The following is a 21,290-nucleotide window of genomic DNA, read 5'->3' as shown; positions in this document are numbered from 1 at the left end:
CAAGGACGGTTATCAACGCTCGACGCTGGCCGTGAAGCAGTGTTCGAGAAGCTTCACGATTTTAGTAGATCGTTTTGTTAAGATTGCGTGCCGCACGCGAATGATCCAGCTTTGTCGAGAGATAACGCCGCCACCAGCGATATTGCTGGAAAGTTCCATAGCGCCTGTATAAAAGCCGACGCGCTTGACCGCTTGTCAGTTGATCGACGGTCGACGCTCTGTCCGCCGCTATCAGTGTGTTGCTGTAGATTGACTTACAGTTTCCCGGCCACAAGTTCGGCCAAATAAACAGTTTCATCTCGAACGTGCTGACTGCTGTCTTCGTCGTCACGACCACGTGACAATATAGAGGAGCGCGAAGTTGCCACTTCCTCAGGGCGCGACTTTCATACAGAGGACCATCCTCATTCTTTTCCAAGCCGGCAGCGGCGGCTCCGTATCATCACTTAGATTGCTGTCGTTGACCGATAGCTGTCGTTGACCGATAGCTGACATAACTCAAGAGCAGTGTTTATATCAAATTCTTGCCACATGGTGCCACCGTATAATGGCACTGCGCTCTATAGTGTGCTATAATTACACAGTAGCAACACTAGCGTGCACAAGAACCACACCGGGAGTGACGCACGGTCACAATCAACAGAAACACAAGTACACATTTCACTATGTACTTTAATATGCGAGAGATGTAAGACGTCCGGAACCTGAATATGAACTTACTAACTGATTGCGTGCTTAGAAAAAAAATGTTAATTGATATCTAGAATTTTAGGTGCCGAAACCACGGTATGATCTTGATGATCATATACATGGAAACCACGGTATGGTCATATACATGAAGACAGCGTTATCTTACGCCATTTATATTTCACCACCGCAGACTAACAGTAGCTAATGGAGTAACAAACAGGCAAACTTATACACGTGCTATCACATCAGTTGGCGACTGCTGCTATATGCATACTCGAGCATATGTGGCGGGCAAGTGTGGTGGCACCTCAGGTTGGCTCATATGCAGCTTCAAGTTAACTCATCATATTGTCACGTAGGCTTGGCGATGAAGGAAAATCCAAGGCGTTGAAAGTCGAACTGTTTATTGGGCGAAGCTGTGCCCAGCAAAGCAAGCGAATGACACTGCAAAACGATAGCCGCGAGTACAGTCATCGGTACCCGGAAAACTGATCGGCGGAGAAATGCGTCAGCTTTTATACATGCGTCACAGTACATTCCATATGCTCGCGCACAACTTTTCTTGGCAATGAAGCGAAGGCTATAGAGCGAAATCGTGCGCATCCTACCGCTAATGAATGTAGTCGCACGATTGCCCCACCTGTATTTTCTTCGTAAGATACAAAAAATACTCCTTTATTTTCTACATATAGCTCTTTGATAATAATAATAATAATACCTGGTGTTTAACGTCCCAAAATCACGATATGATTATGAGGGACGCCGTAGTGGAGGACTCCGGGAATTTCGACCACCTGGGGTTCTTAACGTGCACCTAAATCTAAGTATACGGGCCTCTAACATCTCCGCCGCCATCGAAAATGCAGCCTCCGCGGCCGGGATTCGATCCCACGACCTTCGGGTCAGCAGTCGAATGCCATAACCACTAGACCGCCATGGCGGGTCATGTAGGTCTTTGAGACACGACACAGGTCACACAAGTGAGATATTTGCATTCATTTCACATTATACGTTGTCACATTGCGTTCTTGCACGCGTGAGAAAGACGCGCCTTTTATGTGTATGTACCTTTCTCGCACATGCCAGTCGCACATGTCGCACATATTTTCTCGCACATGCCAGCAATAGGATGCCTTTAATAGGTAGCATATGAAGCTCCATATTCCATTTCCGCACCACAAAAAGTCGTGTGTGGACCTTTTGAGGAAAATACTTCATCCACGTGAGTTGCTATTTGTTCTGACAGGTGTCGAACCACGAAGGAAATTAAAGACTACGGGACTCTGAGCTTTATAAAGCACGCCATTGCAAACGCTCCTGAACTGACCACGTTATCTATAAGCACCTGCATAGTTGCCCTAGGCAGTCGCTGATCTTTGACCTAATAGATCTTTGGCAACTTTTCTAAAAAAAAAAACTACAAACAGCGAGAGCCCATAAGTTTTTAGGCAGCTTTTTTTATTTTACTACCTATTACGCTAAAGAAAAAGCTATCAATCAATGCATGAAGCAAACCACCTCAATGAGCTTAGCCACAACGAGTAAAGTATACAACGCTTTCGGTTCCTATAAGCAGACGCTTTCAAACTTGCAGGCGGATTGACGGCGTTTGCTGTACGTGAACATCGTGTGTCAGTTCTGAAACCATATCCCCAATAAATAAATATTTGGAATATGTATGTAAGACAAGACATGGCATAATATCACACCAGAATCAACTTTAAGTTGAAGAAATAATACTTGCGTTGACATGATATTCGGCGGCCATCACAGCGCAGGCGTCGCAAGTTATGACGCAGCATACTGAAATGTGCGTCTGCGTGTACACGTTCCTTCGTATGTGTGTTTGTGTGGGCATTGCGTTATAGACTATGGTATGGGCGCCACCATCATGGGTTGTTAAACGAATGTTTTCTTATATTTGTATCCCCTGACGCGACCTGATAAAGTCAGGAAACACCGAATGCACCAACGGAACAGTTTTCATGTGTATACGCCCACCGTAAAACTGTTCGCTTAGCTGTTCAAGATAAAACACGGCAAGGTTAACAGCCCAGCATGGGGGCACCAAAACCCGTCCGTAAAACAGTCTATACTGATGACGGCCAGCGCAAACGGAACACAGACGAGAAAAAGAAAGGACGACAGGCGCAGTCCAACAACTGAATGTTTATTAGAAAAAACACCAGATATATATGGGTAAGAAATATTAACAAAAAAGTCACAGTTTCGCCGCAACGGCGAAGCAATGAATGCGATAGCAATAAATAGGAATGTAACGCGAAGAACGAAAAGCAGCTCGAAATTGCCAGCGCGTCGCTCTAGCCCAAAGGACGCACGAAAAGAACGCACGCAGGACGAGTGCGAACTAATGCGCCACAGCTCGACACTTGAAGCGCACTGCTCAAACATAAAGCAGGACGCACGAAACGAACGAACAGGTACACACAAGACGAGCGCGAACTAATTGTCACAGTTGTTACTTATTTCTGTTGAACAGCGCGCTCCTTTCGCAAACGCGGCCGCTGCAGCGAGCGAAGCGAAGCACCCCACCGGCCGCCCCTTCTTTCCTCGAGATAAGCGCACGAAAGCGACCACGCCCTGTAGGGCGAAGAGCAACGGCGTTCGCAGGAGCGGGGCGACGATCTTTAAAGCGTACCACACGCGCGCACATCGCGCCATCTATGTGGCCACTAAGAAAGCATGCTGAAGTACATGGTGTATATAAATAGCTCGCCGTTAGCAGGCTGAAAGACGGTGCGGTCGTGGTCTAACATCTAACGCGTCCGGCTGCAGAGCGAGAGGTCGCCCGTTCGATTCCGCGCGTCGGAAAGTATTTCTGAATTTTTTCTTGGTGGCTTTTCTATATATATACATACTTATACATATGCGGTGAATGGCGACGGGGACGGACATTTTCCAGCCGAGACTGTCCATATAATTGCTATCCTAATAAAAAAATTTGGCCGCGTATCTGCGTGCTTCGCTGCATATGTCGTCGAAAGACGATAGAGAAGCGCTACGTTAGAGTTACTGTATATGCTACCTTTGGGTAGCAGAGTTGCGCATAGGTCTGGCTAGCAACCATGGCTATGTCGCGAAGACTCACTCCGTTTTTGCAGGCGACATGCCTACCGGGTCACCGGTCGACATGTTTGGCGTATCGAAGACCGGTGATTTACTTTGATGCGAATGACAAGTGTCAGTCCAGTTCGCTGCAGCAGCGCCATCGAGAAATACAAAAATTGGCCCCAGCGTCAGCTTCTCCGCAACGCATAGTTGCTAGCGGCGTTTGGAAGACAGATGCGCAACTCTGCTACCTAAAGGTAGCATATGCAGTAACCGCTGATCTCCCCTAGGTGGAGATCAGTGGCAGTAACTCTACGCTGCATGAGATATGGGCGCCATCTGGCAATACATAGGGAAACGAGCTTGTGCAGAGGGCACGGAGGAGGAAAGTTCTTTCCTTCCTCCGTGGCAGAGGGCTTTCGTCGGCGCGTCGCAGTTTCAGCGCAGCCGCATTTTCAGCGCAGCTTAAGAAACTAGGGTCTTTAGAATTACGTATCTATGTATTTTCTATTAAAGGAACACACCCCATAATACTTACCTAGTGATGTTGCGCCTCAGACATGCGTAATATTTACTTTTTGGTCGACAACGTTCACAAGTATGAACAGCCGCACCAGTTCAAAATGGGTGGGCGGTAAGCAAGTGCTTCAACTTTGGCCGGGTGGCTGAATCGGGTGACAGACAGACAAACAGAAAGACAGACAGACAGATCAAAATTTCTGCGTTTAAGTTCCCCAAAAAAGACTATCGTCTTTAAAAACCGTGCCACCCCCCCCCCCCACACCCCACCTCCCAAAGATGACCAACAACCACAGCAATAATATCTTGTGTAGAATATCAGAACTGCGCACGTTCCAGGAAAGCCACTTCCTCATCAATCAGAGCAATAGAAAAACAGCTCACGCGCGTGTCTTTCTTTTTTATCATTTCGAACGCCTCCGCGATTTCCTCGTGGGGTCAGCCACGCAATACAACTGTGGCAAATATCTAGGAGGCCTTAGCGTCATAGTCATCTTCGAGTGGATAGAGTTGAGACATCATGATAGCGCTATCAAGGTAGTACACTCCTGGGTGCAATTACCTGCAGTGAGACGGCTTCTGTTATCAAGCAGTGGCGGAACTTGGGCGTACCAGACAAAAAGCCACACGAAATTGCTGCCCCCTGCGATTAGGCGTCCACTCACTCCCGCCGACCTGCGGGTCACACTCAAGCATCCCACGACGTTCCTTCAGCAACTTTGCTTACATAAATACGAACGTTGGCACCCATTACGTCAAAGGATACCTTGCCCGTGAGTTTCTCGTACATTATTAGCTGGGCATAGTATTTGATACAGAGACCATTGTTTAGATTACGCCTTTTCAGTCTAAAAGCTATACACTGTGGGTTATGAGGGGCGATGTTGAAGATGGCTTCAGAGAATTTCGGCCCACTAGAATTTCCCAAATCCAAAACAAAATCTATAGGAACGCAAACGCTCCCGCATTCTTCTATCGAAGCACGGCCACCTACAGCTCATATTTATCAGCTTTATGCAATGAGCACTATGCCGCCCCGATCTGTCCCGTATGCGCCGAGAGTGTTTCCGTTGCGCTGAAGAAAGCAGTTGTAAAGCAGGCCTGACTGTAGGCGGGCCAGTTGTTACATACTGAGCGTGAAAACCAGCCTTTGTTCCAATTATATCTAAAGATATGCAACAGGTTGATGGCGTCGGTGTGTGGCAAGCTGCTGTTTGCGACGTCAGGAATCTTGACTTATTTCCAGGTTTATTACTTACGAAATGTATGAAGTAATGTATCAATGCGTTATCTCATTTACTATGGCAGACACGCTTGTAGTCAATTTATTTAGAATTATCTTGCATGTTAAACCATTCCCAGGAGCGTTGACACCGTTTATTTCTAGAGGAGGTGAACCACTACACTCACCTGAAGTCGCAGCATGGACAGTCCGCCTCAGCTATCCGACGAGTTGCCATCGGCGTTCCTCGAGAAAGAGCTGCCCAAAATCTACGACGAGATTAAAATGCATGATCATGAGTCTTCGGTCGAGCTTCTGAACTGCTGGCAGGCATCGTTCTTCACTAGCCGTAACGAAGACGGTGAATCCAACGAGCAGTATCTGGACATCGGTTGCGGCCCGGGTAACTTCACGCGCCACTACCTTCTGCCACTCTGCCCGCCCGTCAATGAGAAGACTAGTAGCGGTGGACAACTCGCACCCCATGATCGATTACGCTAAGCGAGAACACGGCCACCCGAAGATCGAACACCGGATGCTGGACATTGCGATCGACGACGAGGTGTCTCAGTTCATTGAAACCGAAGGGCAGTTCGATCGCGTCTATTCCTTCCTGACCTTTCACTGGATACACGACAAAAGTGCCGCGCTAAGGAACGTCGAACGCTTGTTGACCTCAGGTGGCGAGTGCCTGATCGTCTTCAATCCTCATCCTGGACCGCTACAGCTTTCCAAAGCAATGATGAACTCGGATCGATGGAAGGAATACAGTGACGTGAGTAACTGCATGCTCACGTGGTCCAGCTACCACATATAGTGTGAGGCCAAGCCCCTCAAATCGCGCATTGTTGACTACGTAATAACTTGGTCATAAGGCATGTTCGGAGGCAACGTAGAGCCGCAACAAAAAAGAACACATATAATTTATTTGTCGCGCTATATCACTTTCCTTCGAATGTGCTACAGCGTACACACGAGGCATTGTTGAAGCTGCTCCAGAGAATAACTGCTGTGCACAAGCACCACCATATATTCTGCTTGCGCCTTCCATTGATCTAAACGAGGATGAGTTCTTTCTTTGTCGGTATATTCTATTTTGTCTGAAATCAACTTCCCTATAATTTACTTTTATTCCTCCCTTTATGGCTGAGTTGCTTTTCATGCGGTGTCAGCACGCATGTATCTCGATATTGGCGATATTCAGGACAGTAGCCAGCACGTTATTTCGTGAGTGGGGGTGCGAAATTGATATATGCGCCGTTTTCTTTTTGCTTTCTTTTTTTCTAGAGAGCCATATCCAGAAACCAAGACTGAGCTAAATTTCACGGGAGTGTAAAGCTAGCCTAAGTATCTTTCACTTTTAAAACAACTATAATCAAAATGGAAAATTCTTTACTGTAACGCGAACTCGAAAAGATAATTTCGAATCAAAAATGAGCCAAATTCTGCACCTGTTTGAATCAAACTGCGCCACATCCATTAAGCCAGCGTGGAATGAACAATCATGACAAAAAAGGCGAATATTGCCGCATCCAATCTGTTTCATTTGTATCCTTGTTTATTTGCTATCGTGCTTTTGTTCCGCAATTAGTTTTTTTTTTAGCGAGTTAGTACTTACTGTAGGACATGATGTTGTTGGGGAAAACTCGAACATATTGAGAGTAAGAGGCCGACTTTCCTATTTCTTTCTGCCTCTTAGTGTTTATTTTCGAGTTTTTTGTCGCGTTATCATGTCTTTCTTTCGCCCCAAGACAGTATATTTGAAATAGAAGACAACTGATTTACTTACTTACTTATTCATTTATTTATTTTTATAGCCATCAACATTCAATGCTCAAAATACTTCAAAAAATTTCGCAAGATGAATTCTTGGCCAGTCCCCCGGAGTGGGTATGAGCCATGCGGTAGAGGATACTACTACTACTACTGGCGCGGCGTAAAACGAGCTAAGAGGAAGAAGAGCTGAAGCATTTTTTGAAGGCCTTCAATAGATGCAAACGACAAGAAAACGCTGCCGACAGTCCAGAATGGTGCGCCTTTTGCTAGAAAGGACCACTCGCTCTTCAAGTCTAGGCATCGCCATTACGGCCGTGCAAGAAAAGATGGCATGCACGGAGGCACAAGGATGGTGTTAATTTCGTCGAAAAATATTGCTAAATTGTTAATTCGCTGCGATTCAGACTTATCTTGCGAGCTAAATCAAGCCTGTTACAAATACATGAAATTCTCCCACATGAAAGTCTCCACTCTATAAAAGCCAAATCCAAACTTTACTCCTAAATACCTACGATAGTGGGTCACATAAATTTTAGCCGCAGTGTAAATTTGAGGAATTTTGGTGACATGAGCCCACTGGCAAAAGATTGTTGGGGCAGGCCCGATCATATTGTCAGTAGTACAAACCTACGTTTCTCTCAGTTTCAGTTAAAGCGCACTTGGCTTCTTACAGAAAAAAAATGCCTCATTTATGTTTGCGCATGTGCTTAAATGCGTGCGTGTACACCTAAAATACAAACTGCGAAAATTTCGAATTTGTAAACCCCCCCCCCTCTGGTAAACCTATGTTGCTCTTCAGTCTCCTTTTTCCTCTCTGCTGATGTAGAAATATACTCAGTTGTTTCTCTGAGCCGCGCTCAAACCAGTGTTTCCGAGGATTGTGCCATCGTTTTCTCTTCATCAAAAACCACCAAATTTGGCATTTGGTTCAATATTTGAGGCTGCTTTTTCTGTAATAACCTGGCTCGATTCATGAATTTCGGTACTCAAACATTCATGATTGCAATAAGCAGGTGCTGAAGAACGTTGGGCCAGAATTCCCCGGCACCAACAGCCCAACATACCTGAGAAACTACATTATCGACATCGTGAGATCAACCAGCCTCGTGCCGCTGACGTGCGAACTGCTGCGCGTGGAGGCCCCGAGTGCAAGTGTGGACGAACTGACACGTAAGTTCTTGCGCAAGTTTTGCCAAAAGCTATGCGCTGCGGTTGCCTAGATATCACAATAATGATGGTCAGTACGTGGAGTTCTCATATTCTTGTCCATGGCTTCAAAAGTTCTGCAAACATTTTTTTTTTGTTACGATCTATTTTTTTAATCTTCCAAGTGGTCACGGACTTGTAAGCATTACAAGGCAGTCTCAGCTATAATATACAATTACTGTATATTGTAGAATAATGAAGTTCTCTTTAAAATAATGAGTTCACAAGTTAGCAAGGGCCCTTGAAACAACAGTTGAGATAAGCAGGTCCTCGTTTAGCCCATAACTTCCGTGCTGAAGTATTCGTGAAGTTTCGTGTTATGAAGGATTCGCTAATGACTGTGTATTGAGCTCGTCACGGAGGCTGCAGACAATCCCCCCCTGACACGACGGCGAGACAGACGATGTCCAAGATGCTTACACTGCAAGCCATATTTTCAGCTTACATAAAGACTAGCACCTCATTTCCACCTTCTGATATATAGTAAACGAGACGCCATGCACGCAGCTTTAATTGTAGCCCAGGGCACAATATGTTTAGTTTCACAACAACCTCGCCTAGATTTATGTTTTCGGCGTCGCTAAAGCGGTGGGTCTCACAATCTGTTAGGCGCATTTAGTATGCTTGGTTGTTACATCTGTATTACGGCGATAGCAATGATATGGACACTCTCAGCCGGATTATTGCGTCGCCGTCATGTTCTGTATAAAGTCAAAATCGATAACATCACAACTCGCGTAGTATGTTCTACGCGCGAGTTAAGGCGTGCGAACGCTGGCGACGAACGCAGCTGAAGCAGAGATGAAACGAGCCGGCCATCTCTGTCGCACGAAGGGCGCATGCGATAACATCGCTCCGTGTGCGAAGCCTGCCTTCGATGGCTCCTCAAGCAGTGAGGAAACGCCCCGCCCGTCTTTCGCCGTGTGATAGAGCATGAAGGAGCACCGGTAGTGGAGGGGGTCTGCGTGACTTGAGCGGCAACTGCGAACTTTGACCAAAAGGCTGCGGTCGTGCGCGGTATGTCTACACACATCAGTAGACGGTTCGTATACCCTTGCAAATATTGTGCTTTCACCGCTTACTTTGCGTTGAGGTGACAGACAGCAAGAAAAACCGCTTCGCTCCATGGAGCGGCCATGTTCCCTTACACCAGCGTTTTGTAGAGTTACGTGAGATTGGATACAATGAAGTTTGTTGCTAGCTTTACTTCGAATAATATTCCAATTTGTTGCTATTGCATTCATTGCTTCGCCCTTGCGGCGAAATTGACTTCTTTTTACATACGTGATCTGTGGAACATCCAATTCACTACAAATACTAATTTTAAAAAACACTTCAATTTACTCGTGTGCGAGTGAAAGCGGTTCAGTATTTTTTTTTCATGAATATCCAGAACGGCTTCAACATTTAGACTGCTGTATACGAAAACATTCTGAAATCATTGTGAGGCATAGGCGGCGCAATATTGGCTCTCTGGAAACTATGAACCATTCATGAAACAAGAAAAGCCGACAAACGGCATCCTTACTGTCTTATTGTTGCGTGTGCTACCAATAACCTAAACAATCCAAGCTGCTCAATATAATTACCTTATTGACAGGCTCCCCTCGAAAGATTTAGTTCCTGGAACACGTGAGCCTATAGTGATAGCGACAGCATCATGTTGTCAAAAAGAGAAATGTAAAGTTTAGTGGCTCTGAAATTTGACCACTGTCATGACGACAAGGTCTGTAAATGAGCACTCTGGATTATAAGTTTAGGCTCAAAAATCCTTCAGTGAAATCGGAGATTATCGCTGTTATTGGAACCATTCGTTCTCTGTTTTCACCGGTTGTCAGTTCGCCTTTCGGTAACCATTGATAAAGCGGCTGATATTACATGCAAAGTACGCGTTTTCTGCATCGCGTCGGTAAAATTTGACGCAGTTGACTTCACTGAATTGAAATAAAAAAAAGACAGCCCTCTAAGTAGCCACTACTATTTTCCTCATTTTCCTGTCTCGCTTTCTGACTGCAGAAGTTCTGACATAGGTGCTGGAACGTGCATGACGCAGTCCATCGCCGGCCGGGTGAAATTTAAATATTTGATATATGCCGCGATCACTCAACAGTCAAAACTTAATGATCCGTAAGATCAAGTATCTCTGGAAGTTATAAAATAATGACGGCCTACTCAAAGGCATATAATAATACATTTCTCATCTTCACAGATCTCGTTTTGCCGATGAACCCCGTCTATTCGCTTCTGACAAAAGAAGGAAAGGCCGAGTTGGAGAACTTCGCCAAGGAGCTCATGACACAAGGACATTGCTCGAACTATTCATGTACAGGGACACTTCGGAAGCTGAAATTCATTTTTCACGGATATAAACCGTAGTGCTTAGCGCTGCAGTTCACAAGCTAGGACTCGAAGAGCTAGTGCATACACTCACTTCAAGACCTCCAAGACCAAACGAATACGCCTATCAAATGTTTCGGCGTTTGGAGTGTTACAACACAAAGCTCAATTTTGCTGCCCCAAAGCAATTTGTCCTTGTGTCTGCTTTGTTATTATGCGACCGAAAATAAATGCAAATTGCCTAAAAGCAATGAACTTCCGGTTCCATTTCGCACACAATGCCTATCAATACTATTCCTCGCAGATGGCCGTAGAAGCACGCACACCTCAACAGCCTATTAAACTGGTATAGTTACAGTGGTTCTAAACTGATCCTTCTGAAGCAACACCCCCTATGTTTAGCGCTAGTCTCAAAATTCCTGCATACATAGCTGCAGTCATGTATATTAGAGTAATGATGTGTTCACCAAAAGATAGTGGTGTTTGACGTGGCACGTAGCTCTGCCGACGTGTATGTACCCCTGATTACCGAAATGTTATCAAGTTTTTGTTTTTGTATGTAGTGTAAATAAACTTTGTCTAAACAGTTACCATTTCTATTCTTGTAGTCAACAGAAGCTCATTTCTCCCAGTATCATACCAGATTTTTCACACACCGCACAGAAACCAAATTAGGTAAATTCGAGGAAAGTTGTATTCCGCAAGAATATTGCTCAACGAGGGGCGTTAATTTACCGCGTCAAACTTGGTTAACTTACAACTACTATATTCACAGCCATCATTTTCGCTGCCTGTGGTAATGCAGAAACACCTATTCGACTCATTTAATGTGAGCAAGAAATGCACAGAGCGTCATTCTTCATTCCGTTTCTTCATGCACCTTTTTTTCCCAGTTTTATAAACCTTCAGTTATCACTAAACAGGGGTTTGCTCATAAGCAACTATATTTTTTAGCCTATTCCCTCAGGTACGACACGTCTTGAAACTGTTGCGAAAGTCCTTGAGAGTGGCTTGAAGTATATACTCCGAAAAAAAGAGTAAGGGAGCATAGGTCGTTTCTGAAGGATTAAATCATTAAGAGGTTTGTAAGTAACTACATAATCAGTATAAATTGATCATTTTATCTTGATCCGTTCTACTCGTGGCCGATCTCCCTGAGTTGCAAGGTGCCAGTCACCCATGCATGATCGTCATCATAATTATCATCATTTCAGCAACTATTTCATGGTCACTGACGAGACCTTGTAGCTGGTCAGCGACCCTCCCTGTCGTACAACGGCAGATTTGGCGAATCAGTTCTACGGAATACCGCGAGGAGAGGAATGGTTATGTAAGAGAAAAACTGCTATTCATTCGTTCATCGCTCGCAACTACAAGGAAACCCGCAACGATTTCTTAGAAGGGCTTCCTAATTGACGAAAAAATTGCCCTGCTTTGTGGCTCTAATCCAGGACCAGCACCTTCCCGGAGTGGCCACTCTGCCGACTGCTTCAGTTTTAACTACCATCCTCATGTCGTATGGCGACTTCTTTCATAGGACTTCACGCTCACTGCAATATTTTTAATCACTAAGACACTGATTCTTGAAATACACTTTTATGTAACTTTAGGCAGGGCTGTCAAAGAAAATATTACAATTATGCCAAGAAAGGCAAGGAGTTATAGGTCCGAGTCATTTAATCTCGTGCCGGCGTATCCACGAAATTGCTCTTTCTTTATGTCTCTAGCTATTATGTGTTTATCAGTTTTATTCTCATGTGTGAAATCTGACGCTACAAGTTGGTTCACAGTGCATGCGCTTAAAGTTCTAAAATTAAGATTTTGCTAAGTGACTACGTAAGTAAAATGGCGTGCTTCTTCAAAAAGAAGACACTAATATTTCTTTAAATATCCGCGAGTGAGAACATGATGACCGCATTGGCCAGCACTCAACAATTATTTTCGTATCCGGTGAAAACCAATAAACCTCTAACTCTGACGCGCAGTATTTTGTTCAGGCTAGATGCTGTCGGGCCGAGCTCACAGGACACTAACTGCCATAATAACCTGCTATGACTGCTATACGTTAAGGTGCTATTGTGTAAACTGCTATAAAATAACGTCATTTCATTTAATGGTACGTTTTAAAGTAATTTCAGAGCGAAAATATTTTGAAGACTTGCTTCCGCTGGATCCGCTGGTTTAAACAGCCGGAACCTGAAAAAAGAAAACGCAAGGAAATATTTTACGAGCGACTATCACTGCTTTATATGTTCCTAACTGTACCTTTCAAAATATCTTACACGGCACTGTTGCCTTCGAAGGAATCTAAACCATCGCCAACGACAAAGAGCTCAAAAATACAGAAAAGTGCCAAATAGCTAGCGTACCAACACAGTCGCGTTATCGGATAAGCTGCGCGAACTGAATCAACAGCGGGTAGCTGAGAGGCACGCAGATGACGGAGTCGCGGTAACCGGAAGTGGACACTGTCGCGAAGAGCGCGTCGGCGATGACATATGTGACGTGAGATTGGGAGGGGCACTCGGCGCGGAGGGCAAAGCGCCTTTGGAAGAGGAGACATCCCCCCCCCCCCCGGCTTATAGCACGGGGGGTGACCGCATATTTTTCGGGAAGATAGCCGCCGTAGAAGACTGGTTGCCACATTTTGAAAAAAAAAAGTAATTGATTACCGGCAATCAATTACAAGAAAATGTAATTGAATTACTCAGAACTTTATAATTTCGGAAAAGTGATCGATTATAGTACAAAATTAAAAGAAAATGTAATTTATTGCAAGTAATCGATTACTTGTAACGCGCGACGTACCGTATTTATTCGAATCTAAGCCGATGTTTTTTTTTTTCGAAAAAACGATGCGTGAAAGAAGGGGGTGGGGGGTAGGCTTAGATTCGAGTACAATGATTATGTTTCGTTTTTTTCTGGCCTTGCGAATTTCGGGGGTCGGCTTAGAATCGGGGCCGGCCTAGATTCGAGTAAATACGGTACAACTCTGCACGCGAGCTACAAGACGTCAGGGGCGTAACAAAGGGGGGGGGGGGGAGTAACCCCCCGAAAACTTTTCAATTTTGCTTCCGTATATATACGCGCACACATGCAAACGAACGCACGAACATACGCAAAGTATGGTTGAACCCCACCCCCGAAAAAGATTGCTAGCATCGCCCCTGCAAGACGCCTTATTTGCTAAAAGTGCTGTCGCGGCAGAAATATTCGTTAGAACCGCCAATGGACTGGCGAGCTTTCCGTTGTCTGTACGAGGTCTCTCACGGTTCTGCTGTCGGCGCTGTTCTTCGAAAGTTGGGTGACGCATGCGTAAGTGAGGCATCGTTGTCTCTTAACGGACAAGGAGTTCGCCTATCTTCTCAGCACGTGTACCGTTAGGTGATACGCTATGTTACTTTTTCCATTTCTTTTTAACACTCCTGCTTAATGTTGATACGTTTCTTTTTTTTGTTGCTTTTACGTTCATGTGTTCTTGAAATAAATCTTTTCAGTTGCGAGTCAGCGCTCGTCCGTGTCCATTCTGTTCTATTCAGTCTTCGTCGTTCCTTGCGCTGTACCCAAACATGTCTTCGAAAGTTGTCTGCTGTTCGGGAGTTCGTATGATCCGTGGCCTGCCCGTATCGAAGTTGTAAGTTGAAACTACTGCGCGCGAGCTCGGCGGCACGGCTGCCACGGAATGAACGACGTCACTGACGGCGCAGCCAATGGAGAAGTTTCTAGCGACATGAGGACAGGCGGATTTTCGTTTCGCCTAGCCATATACAACTTCGCTGTAAGCTCCAGCGATTGAATTGTACCTCACAATGCCAATCTCGCCAGGGACACTCTACCATCGCAATATGGGCCTTTGCGTGAGCCACTGGTGTTGATCGCCGAATATGACCCCTTTTCAGTTTTTTTTTAGTTTCAATTAATTTATTTTCGTACCAAACATAGATGCTTACATAAGTATACAGTAGGAGGTCCCAGGGCACATGGTGCGAGGGGAGCCTCCTGCCAGAAAATGCGTGTCATATCTACTGGTAAATTACAAGAACTTGTAGGGTTTTGCGGCTGCAGCCAGCCCTGAACCCTTTAGGGATGAGGCCGAGACCTAAAGAGACACGTCTTTACTGGTGCAAGCCTCGGCCGCAACTGCCCGTGACACGAGCGCACATGCGATCGTCGTTTTCTTCTACGCGCACAGCCACCGAGCGCCCCCATGAACTTTAACAACGCAGAGGTAGTTATACAAAAAAAAATGTAGTACGAACTTGAAATAGTCGAAATTCAACAATTACGACAAGAACACTGCTTCGAAGATTTTACACCAGACCAAACCAGAAATGGTGGCTAAATGAAAAATGGACTATCAAATAAACAAACAAATTAAGGCAGATTCGCACTAGCGGTGAGAAGCCTGAAGAAAGACGGAGCTGGGCTGCCTGACTTGTCTGCCTTTTAATCTGTCTTTCTTTCGCCCGTTCTGTCTCTTTTTCTTTGTCTCGATTTTTACTATACTTTCTTTTTGTCTCAGGCCCTCTGTTTATTTCTGTTTCTCTCTATTTTTCTCGGTTCTTCTTTCTATATATATATATATATATATATATATATAAAGAAAGACCGAGAAAAACAATATATATATATATATATATATATATATATATATATATATATATATATATATATATATATATATATATATATATATATATATATATTTCTCGCTTCCTTTTTCTTTCCATCTCCTCCTTTCTATCAGTGTTGCCCTCTCCTTTTTCTATCTCTTTTTTGTGTCTGCTTCTTTCTATATCTTTCTCTCTGTTCATTTCTTTCTCTGTCTTTCTATCCTTTTTAGATGCGAAGCAGCTTTTGCTCGGGGCTGTGTCCGGCGGTGGCGTCCGCGCTCCACTGCGCATGCGCCTACTCTCTCTCTCCCACCCTCCTCCTTTACGCAGGTGTTCAGTCGCCTTCTCTCCTCTCCTCCCCCGGCCTGGAGCCGCGGCGCAGCCTCTCCTCCCACGTGATGCGGCCGCGCCGCTGTGAGTGTAGCAAAGCCATTTGAGCGCGCGCTCGCGCCAAGGAGAAGTCTTCTTCCTCTTGTTCTTCGACCGCCTATATGATACGTGCACAGCACTTTAGGGGCCCGGGCTGCCGTATGCTGTCCTAGCTTGGCGTAACGCAGACAAAACTGTGTGCTGGCACGCCTGTGTAAGGCCTGTGTAAAGGGCCGAGGTAAGACACTGTGACCTCTCCCCCTTACACTCTCTCAGCAATCATGTGATGGCGTCGGAGAACGAGATTCTGCAGACGCGCGATGAACCAACGCGTTGTATCCTAGTCAGAACACGCGGGCACGAGCTAGCGCGTTCGGGCCTGTGTAAGGGATTCGCTGTGCCCTTTCCCCCTTACACTCTCTCAGCAATCACGTGATGGCGAAAAGCAACAGCAACTACATTGAATTCATGGTGTGATCCACTTGCAAGGACGCGTTAACATCGGGGAAGGTGCCATCAGGGGCGTAGGCAGAAATTTTTTTCGGGGGGGGCACCTCCTTGATCTGTAGTGGGGACGAGCAGGCAGATGTGGACGAGTGTCATTTTCTGCTCTGTATGCTATGGCAAAAAAAAATTTCGGGGGGGGGGGGGGGGGCACGGGCCCAGGTGTGCTCTAACGTGGCTACGCCCCTGGGTGCCATGAACGGAACTTTAGGTCAACCCATGCGCTGCTTCGCATCCCCACATGGTTCCCTTTAGTGGGAGATGGTGTAATTTTTAGATGCGAAGCAGCTCTTTGACTAGCCTGTGTAACGCTGTCCCTCCGTCCGCACAAACGCGAGGCAACGCGCTTCCCTCGGCGCAGGTGTTGGAGCGATGCCAAGTAGGTCACGCCGCAGCTGGGCGTTGACGTCACGCTCCCCTCGCACGCATCCCTCGCAGGTGCGCGCGTACGTCACTCTCTCCCTCACCCGCCGGAGCGCCCGCAGCTGCCGGCTCCAACGCCCGCTCGCCTCCCGTGTCTGCGTTTCAAACAAACGTTTGCACCGGTAAACGCTACACCGACTTTCGCTTCAAACGAATCTTCCAGCGCTCACCGCAGCACCCGCGTTAGCGCCGTTCAACCCGTGACGCCACCCGTGCGCAACGCTGCTGCTTCGCATCCCATCAGGGTTCGCTTCGGGGAGATGGTCCAATTTTTTGTCATTCTTCTCATTCTATTTCTTTCTTTCTCTCACCCTCTCTCTGTACTCGTTCTCTCACTCATCAGAGTTATTGCATTCCACGCCGGACAAGTCGACGCCCGTGTTCAGGGAGCGAAGTAGGAGATGAAGAGGAGGACGAAGAGAGCGCGTGCCGGTTAGTGACGACAGTTTTCTGTTCGCTCTGCACGGACTAACGTTCCACTTGAACAGCTCTGCTGTTAAAAATGAGCAGGTGTGGTTTATTATGCAAGAACAACAGCGCTAATAAAGACACAGACCAAGAAAGACGCGACACAGGCGCTGACTATCAATTACTACCAACTATTACCACCAACTAGCCCAAGTATCCCTTCAAGAGCAGGTGTGGAAGTATGAAGAGTAAATGAAATCGGAACAAGTGAAGATTTCATACATATAAGAACTCAAGTTATCCAGTAGAATTGCGATTGATGTTTTTTTAAGAGATAACGAAGAACACCACTTAACATTTAGAGGGAGGCCGCTCCAGGTCGAACAATGATGCGAAATAACCAAGGTGTTTTCCATAGTTCAGGCTAGAGACAATAATAAAATTATCGATCGATTGCCATCGAATTAAAATCAGTCCTTACTTCGACACCACACAATTTCCCATCGATATCTATTACATACAATAGCTTACACAATCCAGCTTCAGACAATTGTCTTAAACGGCGTCGTGTGCATTGTTTGGTAGTCGAAGCTATTATATTAAAGGACACGAAGAAAAGGTATGAGCCTTAAAGTTTAGTCTTTCTACAGCAGTTTCCCATTGGGCCCATCAAATACGCACGCAAGATATCTTCAGGCTGACCGGAGCCAGTGCGAAGGCTTTTCCAGATAGAGAACGTTAGCCTCGCCTACGTGATTTCGGCTCCGACGAAGCAGTGAACTAGTCCTTTCATTCAACGAAGGCTGACGCTTGTATTCTCACAGAAGCCTCTACTCGAACTTCACTTGACTGAGCTTAGCACAGCGCCGCCGCTGGACTGAAAATGACTCAGCTCTTCTCACGAAATGATCCCGGCTATCGCTCATACGCAGCGAACATTCCTGCCGCCTTGATGCTATGCTTCGCGATTTTCCGTTACACGAAGCGAGCGTTGGCCGGCGTGTGCAGTTTTTATATGTTTGCGTGTTGTGCGCTCTTGCCGCCGCGATGGTTAACGGTACGCACCATTCGTTCATCATGCTATGGTGCAAGGATACTTCAAGACCGAGTTCCGCAAGATTCTGCCATGTTCCGAAAAACTATAGGTCAGCATGCGGTTTGCGCTCGGAGCCACACATACGTAGCTTCATTGCAGTTGGGCAACAGTTGTTTTTAATCATGGCTGAATCGTGAAGAGCACGATGTTGCAGTTAATATCGTTGTCCTAAGAAGCAGCGAAAATAAAGCACTTTATGGGGTACATTTTAGCGCAAACTGTGAAAGAAAGCACGGGAAAAGAGTAGAGGAAAGCAGAAAGGTCGAGCGCTAAACTTCAACTGTTTATTCGAAATGTGAGGCCAACAACAAATAACTGTGTGCGCATGCGTGCGCCAGTAAGGGAAAAAATCACACTTTCATATCCATATTAAGAAGAGAGGCACGAGTTGTATCAGTGATACGTCTGTTTGTCTGTTCCAAAACGAGATGCAATTATTTGATATGAAAGTGTGATTTTTTCCCTTACTGGCGCACGCATGCGCACATGGTTATTTGTTGTTGGCCTCACATTTCGAATAAACAGTTTAAGTTTAGCGCTCGACCTTTCTGCTTTCCGCTACTCTTTTCCCGTGCTTTCTTTCACAGTTTGCGCTAAAATGTACCCCATAGATTTCAACCAACTCGCCCAGCGACAAGTCTTACTAAAGCAATTTAGACCCGTAGTTTAACTCATGTCCGCCGCGGTGGTATAGCGGTTACGGTGCTCGGCTGCTGACCCGAAGGTCGCGGGTTCGATCCCGGCCGCGGCGGTCGCATTTCGATGGAGGCGAAATGGTAGAGGCCCGTGTACTTAGATTTAGGTGCACGTTAAAGAACACCAGATGGTCGAAATTTCCGGAGCCCTCCACTACGGCGTCTCTCATAATCATATCTTGGTTTTGGGACGTAAAACCCCAGATATTATTATATTATATTATTATTAGTATTTAACTCATAGTTTAATTGCGTGTCTGACATGACTGCGTCCTTGGAAGTGCGTTTTGCATTTTTCGCCTGTTTATCACTCGCCATCGTTTAAATACGCTTTTCTGAGGCTCTATGTATCTCAGCTTGCACTGTGCAGAGACGACGAAACTACGTTTGCGTAATGCGACTGCGTAATTTGTCTCGTTGGAATTCATAGTGCCGCGTGTCTTATGTTTCATGAGTTGAAGCTACACCCCCCAAGACTGTCAGCAACGCTCAGCGCAAACCGCGCCACATTGTTCGCGAAGCTTCCCGATCATTGTAGATCGTTTTGTTAAGATTGCGCGCCGCACGCGAATGTTCCAGCTTTGTCGAGAGATAACGCCGCCACCAGCGATATTGCTGGAAAGTTCGATAGCGCCCGTATAAAAGCCGACACGCTTGACCGCTTGTCAGTTGATCGACGGTCGACGCTCTGTTCGACGCTATCAGTGTATTGCTGTAGTTTGACCTTCAGTTTCCCGGCCACAAGTTCGGCCAAATAAACAGTGTCATCTCGGACGTGCTGACTGCTGTCTTCGTCGACGTCACGACCACGTGACATCTGGTGGAGGTGCTGCTTCATGATCCGGACGCCACCGCGGAGCGCTGACCCAAGCCCAAGCCGCGAGGAAGACGACTCTAAGGTCAGCCCGGATCCTCGAACCAGCCGCCGGCAGAAGGGACTACAACCAGAGTACGGGCTCCTTCCCGAAAACGCCAGGCAGCCGAAGACCATCACATCTACCACCGAGACGATGACAGACCCCCTGCCACCTACAACGGTAGTGATGCAACAGTCAAGGAAGCCACCAACTTTCCGTGGATCGACGTTTGAAGACCCGGAGAGCTGGCTGGAGACGTACAAGCGAGTAGCCGCCTTCAACCACTGGGACACTGAAGAGAAGCTGTGCCACGTCTACTTCTACTTAGAAGACGCCGGGAAGACGTGGTTCGAAAACCATGAATCGAGCCTTCAATCCTCGGACCTCTTTCGGACGACGTTCCTCACTACCTTCGCGAGCATCGTCCGCAAGGAAAAGGCCGCTGCTTTGCTGGAGACCCGGGTGCAGCTGCCAAACGAAAACGTCACCATCTTCACGGAAGAGATGACTCGACTTTTCCGTCAGGCCGACGCTGCGATGGCGGAAGACAAAAAAGTTCGCCTGCTCATGCGGGGTGTCAAACAAGAACTTTTCGCGGGACTTGTCCGCAACCCGCCCACGACGGTCGCCGAATTCCTTACCGAGGCTATGACTATTGAAAAGACACTGGACATGCGGACGAAACAGTACAACCGCTCACCGCTGTCTGCAACCTATTCCGAAGTGCACTCACTAGCCACCGACGACTTGCGCGAAACCATCCGAGCGATCGTGCGGGAGGAGTTGCGCAAGCACTGTTACCTTCGCCGCAGCCTCAAGTGGATTCGATCGCAGACATTGTCCGCGAGGAAATCAAAGAGTCACTGGGTGTTGCTCAGCCGGCACCGCCGCAGCTTCAAGCAATGAGTTATGCTGCTGCAGCCCGACGCAACGCCCCCCCTCCTCGCCCGCGTCAAGACGCCGCGCCGCCCCAGCAGTTCCGCCGCCAGGCACCACCGCCGCCACCACCGACGCCATACCGCCCGCCAACCGGCCAGCGATACACGCCGAGGAAGACCGACGTTTGGCGCGCCCCCGACCATCGTCCACTCTGCTACCACTGCGGAGAAGCCGGCCACACCTACCGCCGCTGCCAGTATCGACGGATGGGACTGCGCGGGTTCGCCATCGACGCGACGCGTCCACAGCAGGGTGAACGACCACGTGACATCGCAGACTATCTGGCAGGAGCGCAGTGGACCCCCGAGAACCTTCCCGATCGCCGTCGCCAGGCCGCTACGCCTCTCCCCAACGCCGCCAGTACATTGGCCCATTCCGGGGCCGGTCGCCTAGCCCGTATCCGGAAAACTAAGGGCAGCAACCGATGGAGGTGCGGTTGCTGTACGACGAAACATCGAAGATCCTCCGCCGCCGACGACGACGCCACGACGAAACCTTGAAGACCCGACGCGAACCAGACAAAGCCCTGACGACGAAGCCTCGCGGACCGAAGTGGACCTGACAACG

The 21,290-nt window shown here is 47.0% G+C and overlaps 1 protein-coding gene and 1 pseudogene across 1 annotated transcript in view; one reads left to right on the top strand and one right to left on the bottom strand.

The window, feature by feature from the left end:
* The first annotated feature begins 5,782 nt into the window (after positions 1–5,782).
* LOC119394804 (uncharacterized) lies at positions 5,783–11,042 on the top strand (annotated as a pseudogene).
* A 1,802-nt stretch (positions 11,043–12,844) lies between these two features.
* Positions 12,845–21,290, bottom strand: part of LOC119393953 (disintegrin and metalloproteinase domain-containing protein 10-like) — an 80,124-nt gene continuing 71,678 nt past the window's right edge. Inside the window, exon 8 of the mRNA XM_049415996.1 lies at positions 12,845–13,015. Within this exon, the coding sequence (XP_049271953.1) occupies positions 12,954–13,015 (62 nt within the window). The 3' untranslated portion in view covers positions 12,845–12,953. The remainder of the gene's footprint in view (positions 13,016–21,290) is intronic.

Source organism: Rhipicephalus sanguineus, chromosome 5, assembly GCF_013339695.2.
Source record: "Rhipicephalus sanguineus isolate Rsan-2018 chromosome 5, BIME_Rsan_1.4, whole genome shotgun sequence".
Classification (NCBI taxonomy): Eukaryota; Metazoa; Arthropoda; class Arachnida; order Ixodida; family Ixodidae; genus Rhipicephalus; species Rhipicephalus sanguineus.
The sequence above is the reverse complement of the archived record's forward strand: the minus strand, read 5'-3'. Positions and strand labels throughout refer to the sequence as shown.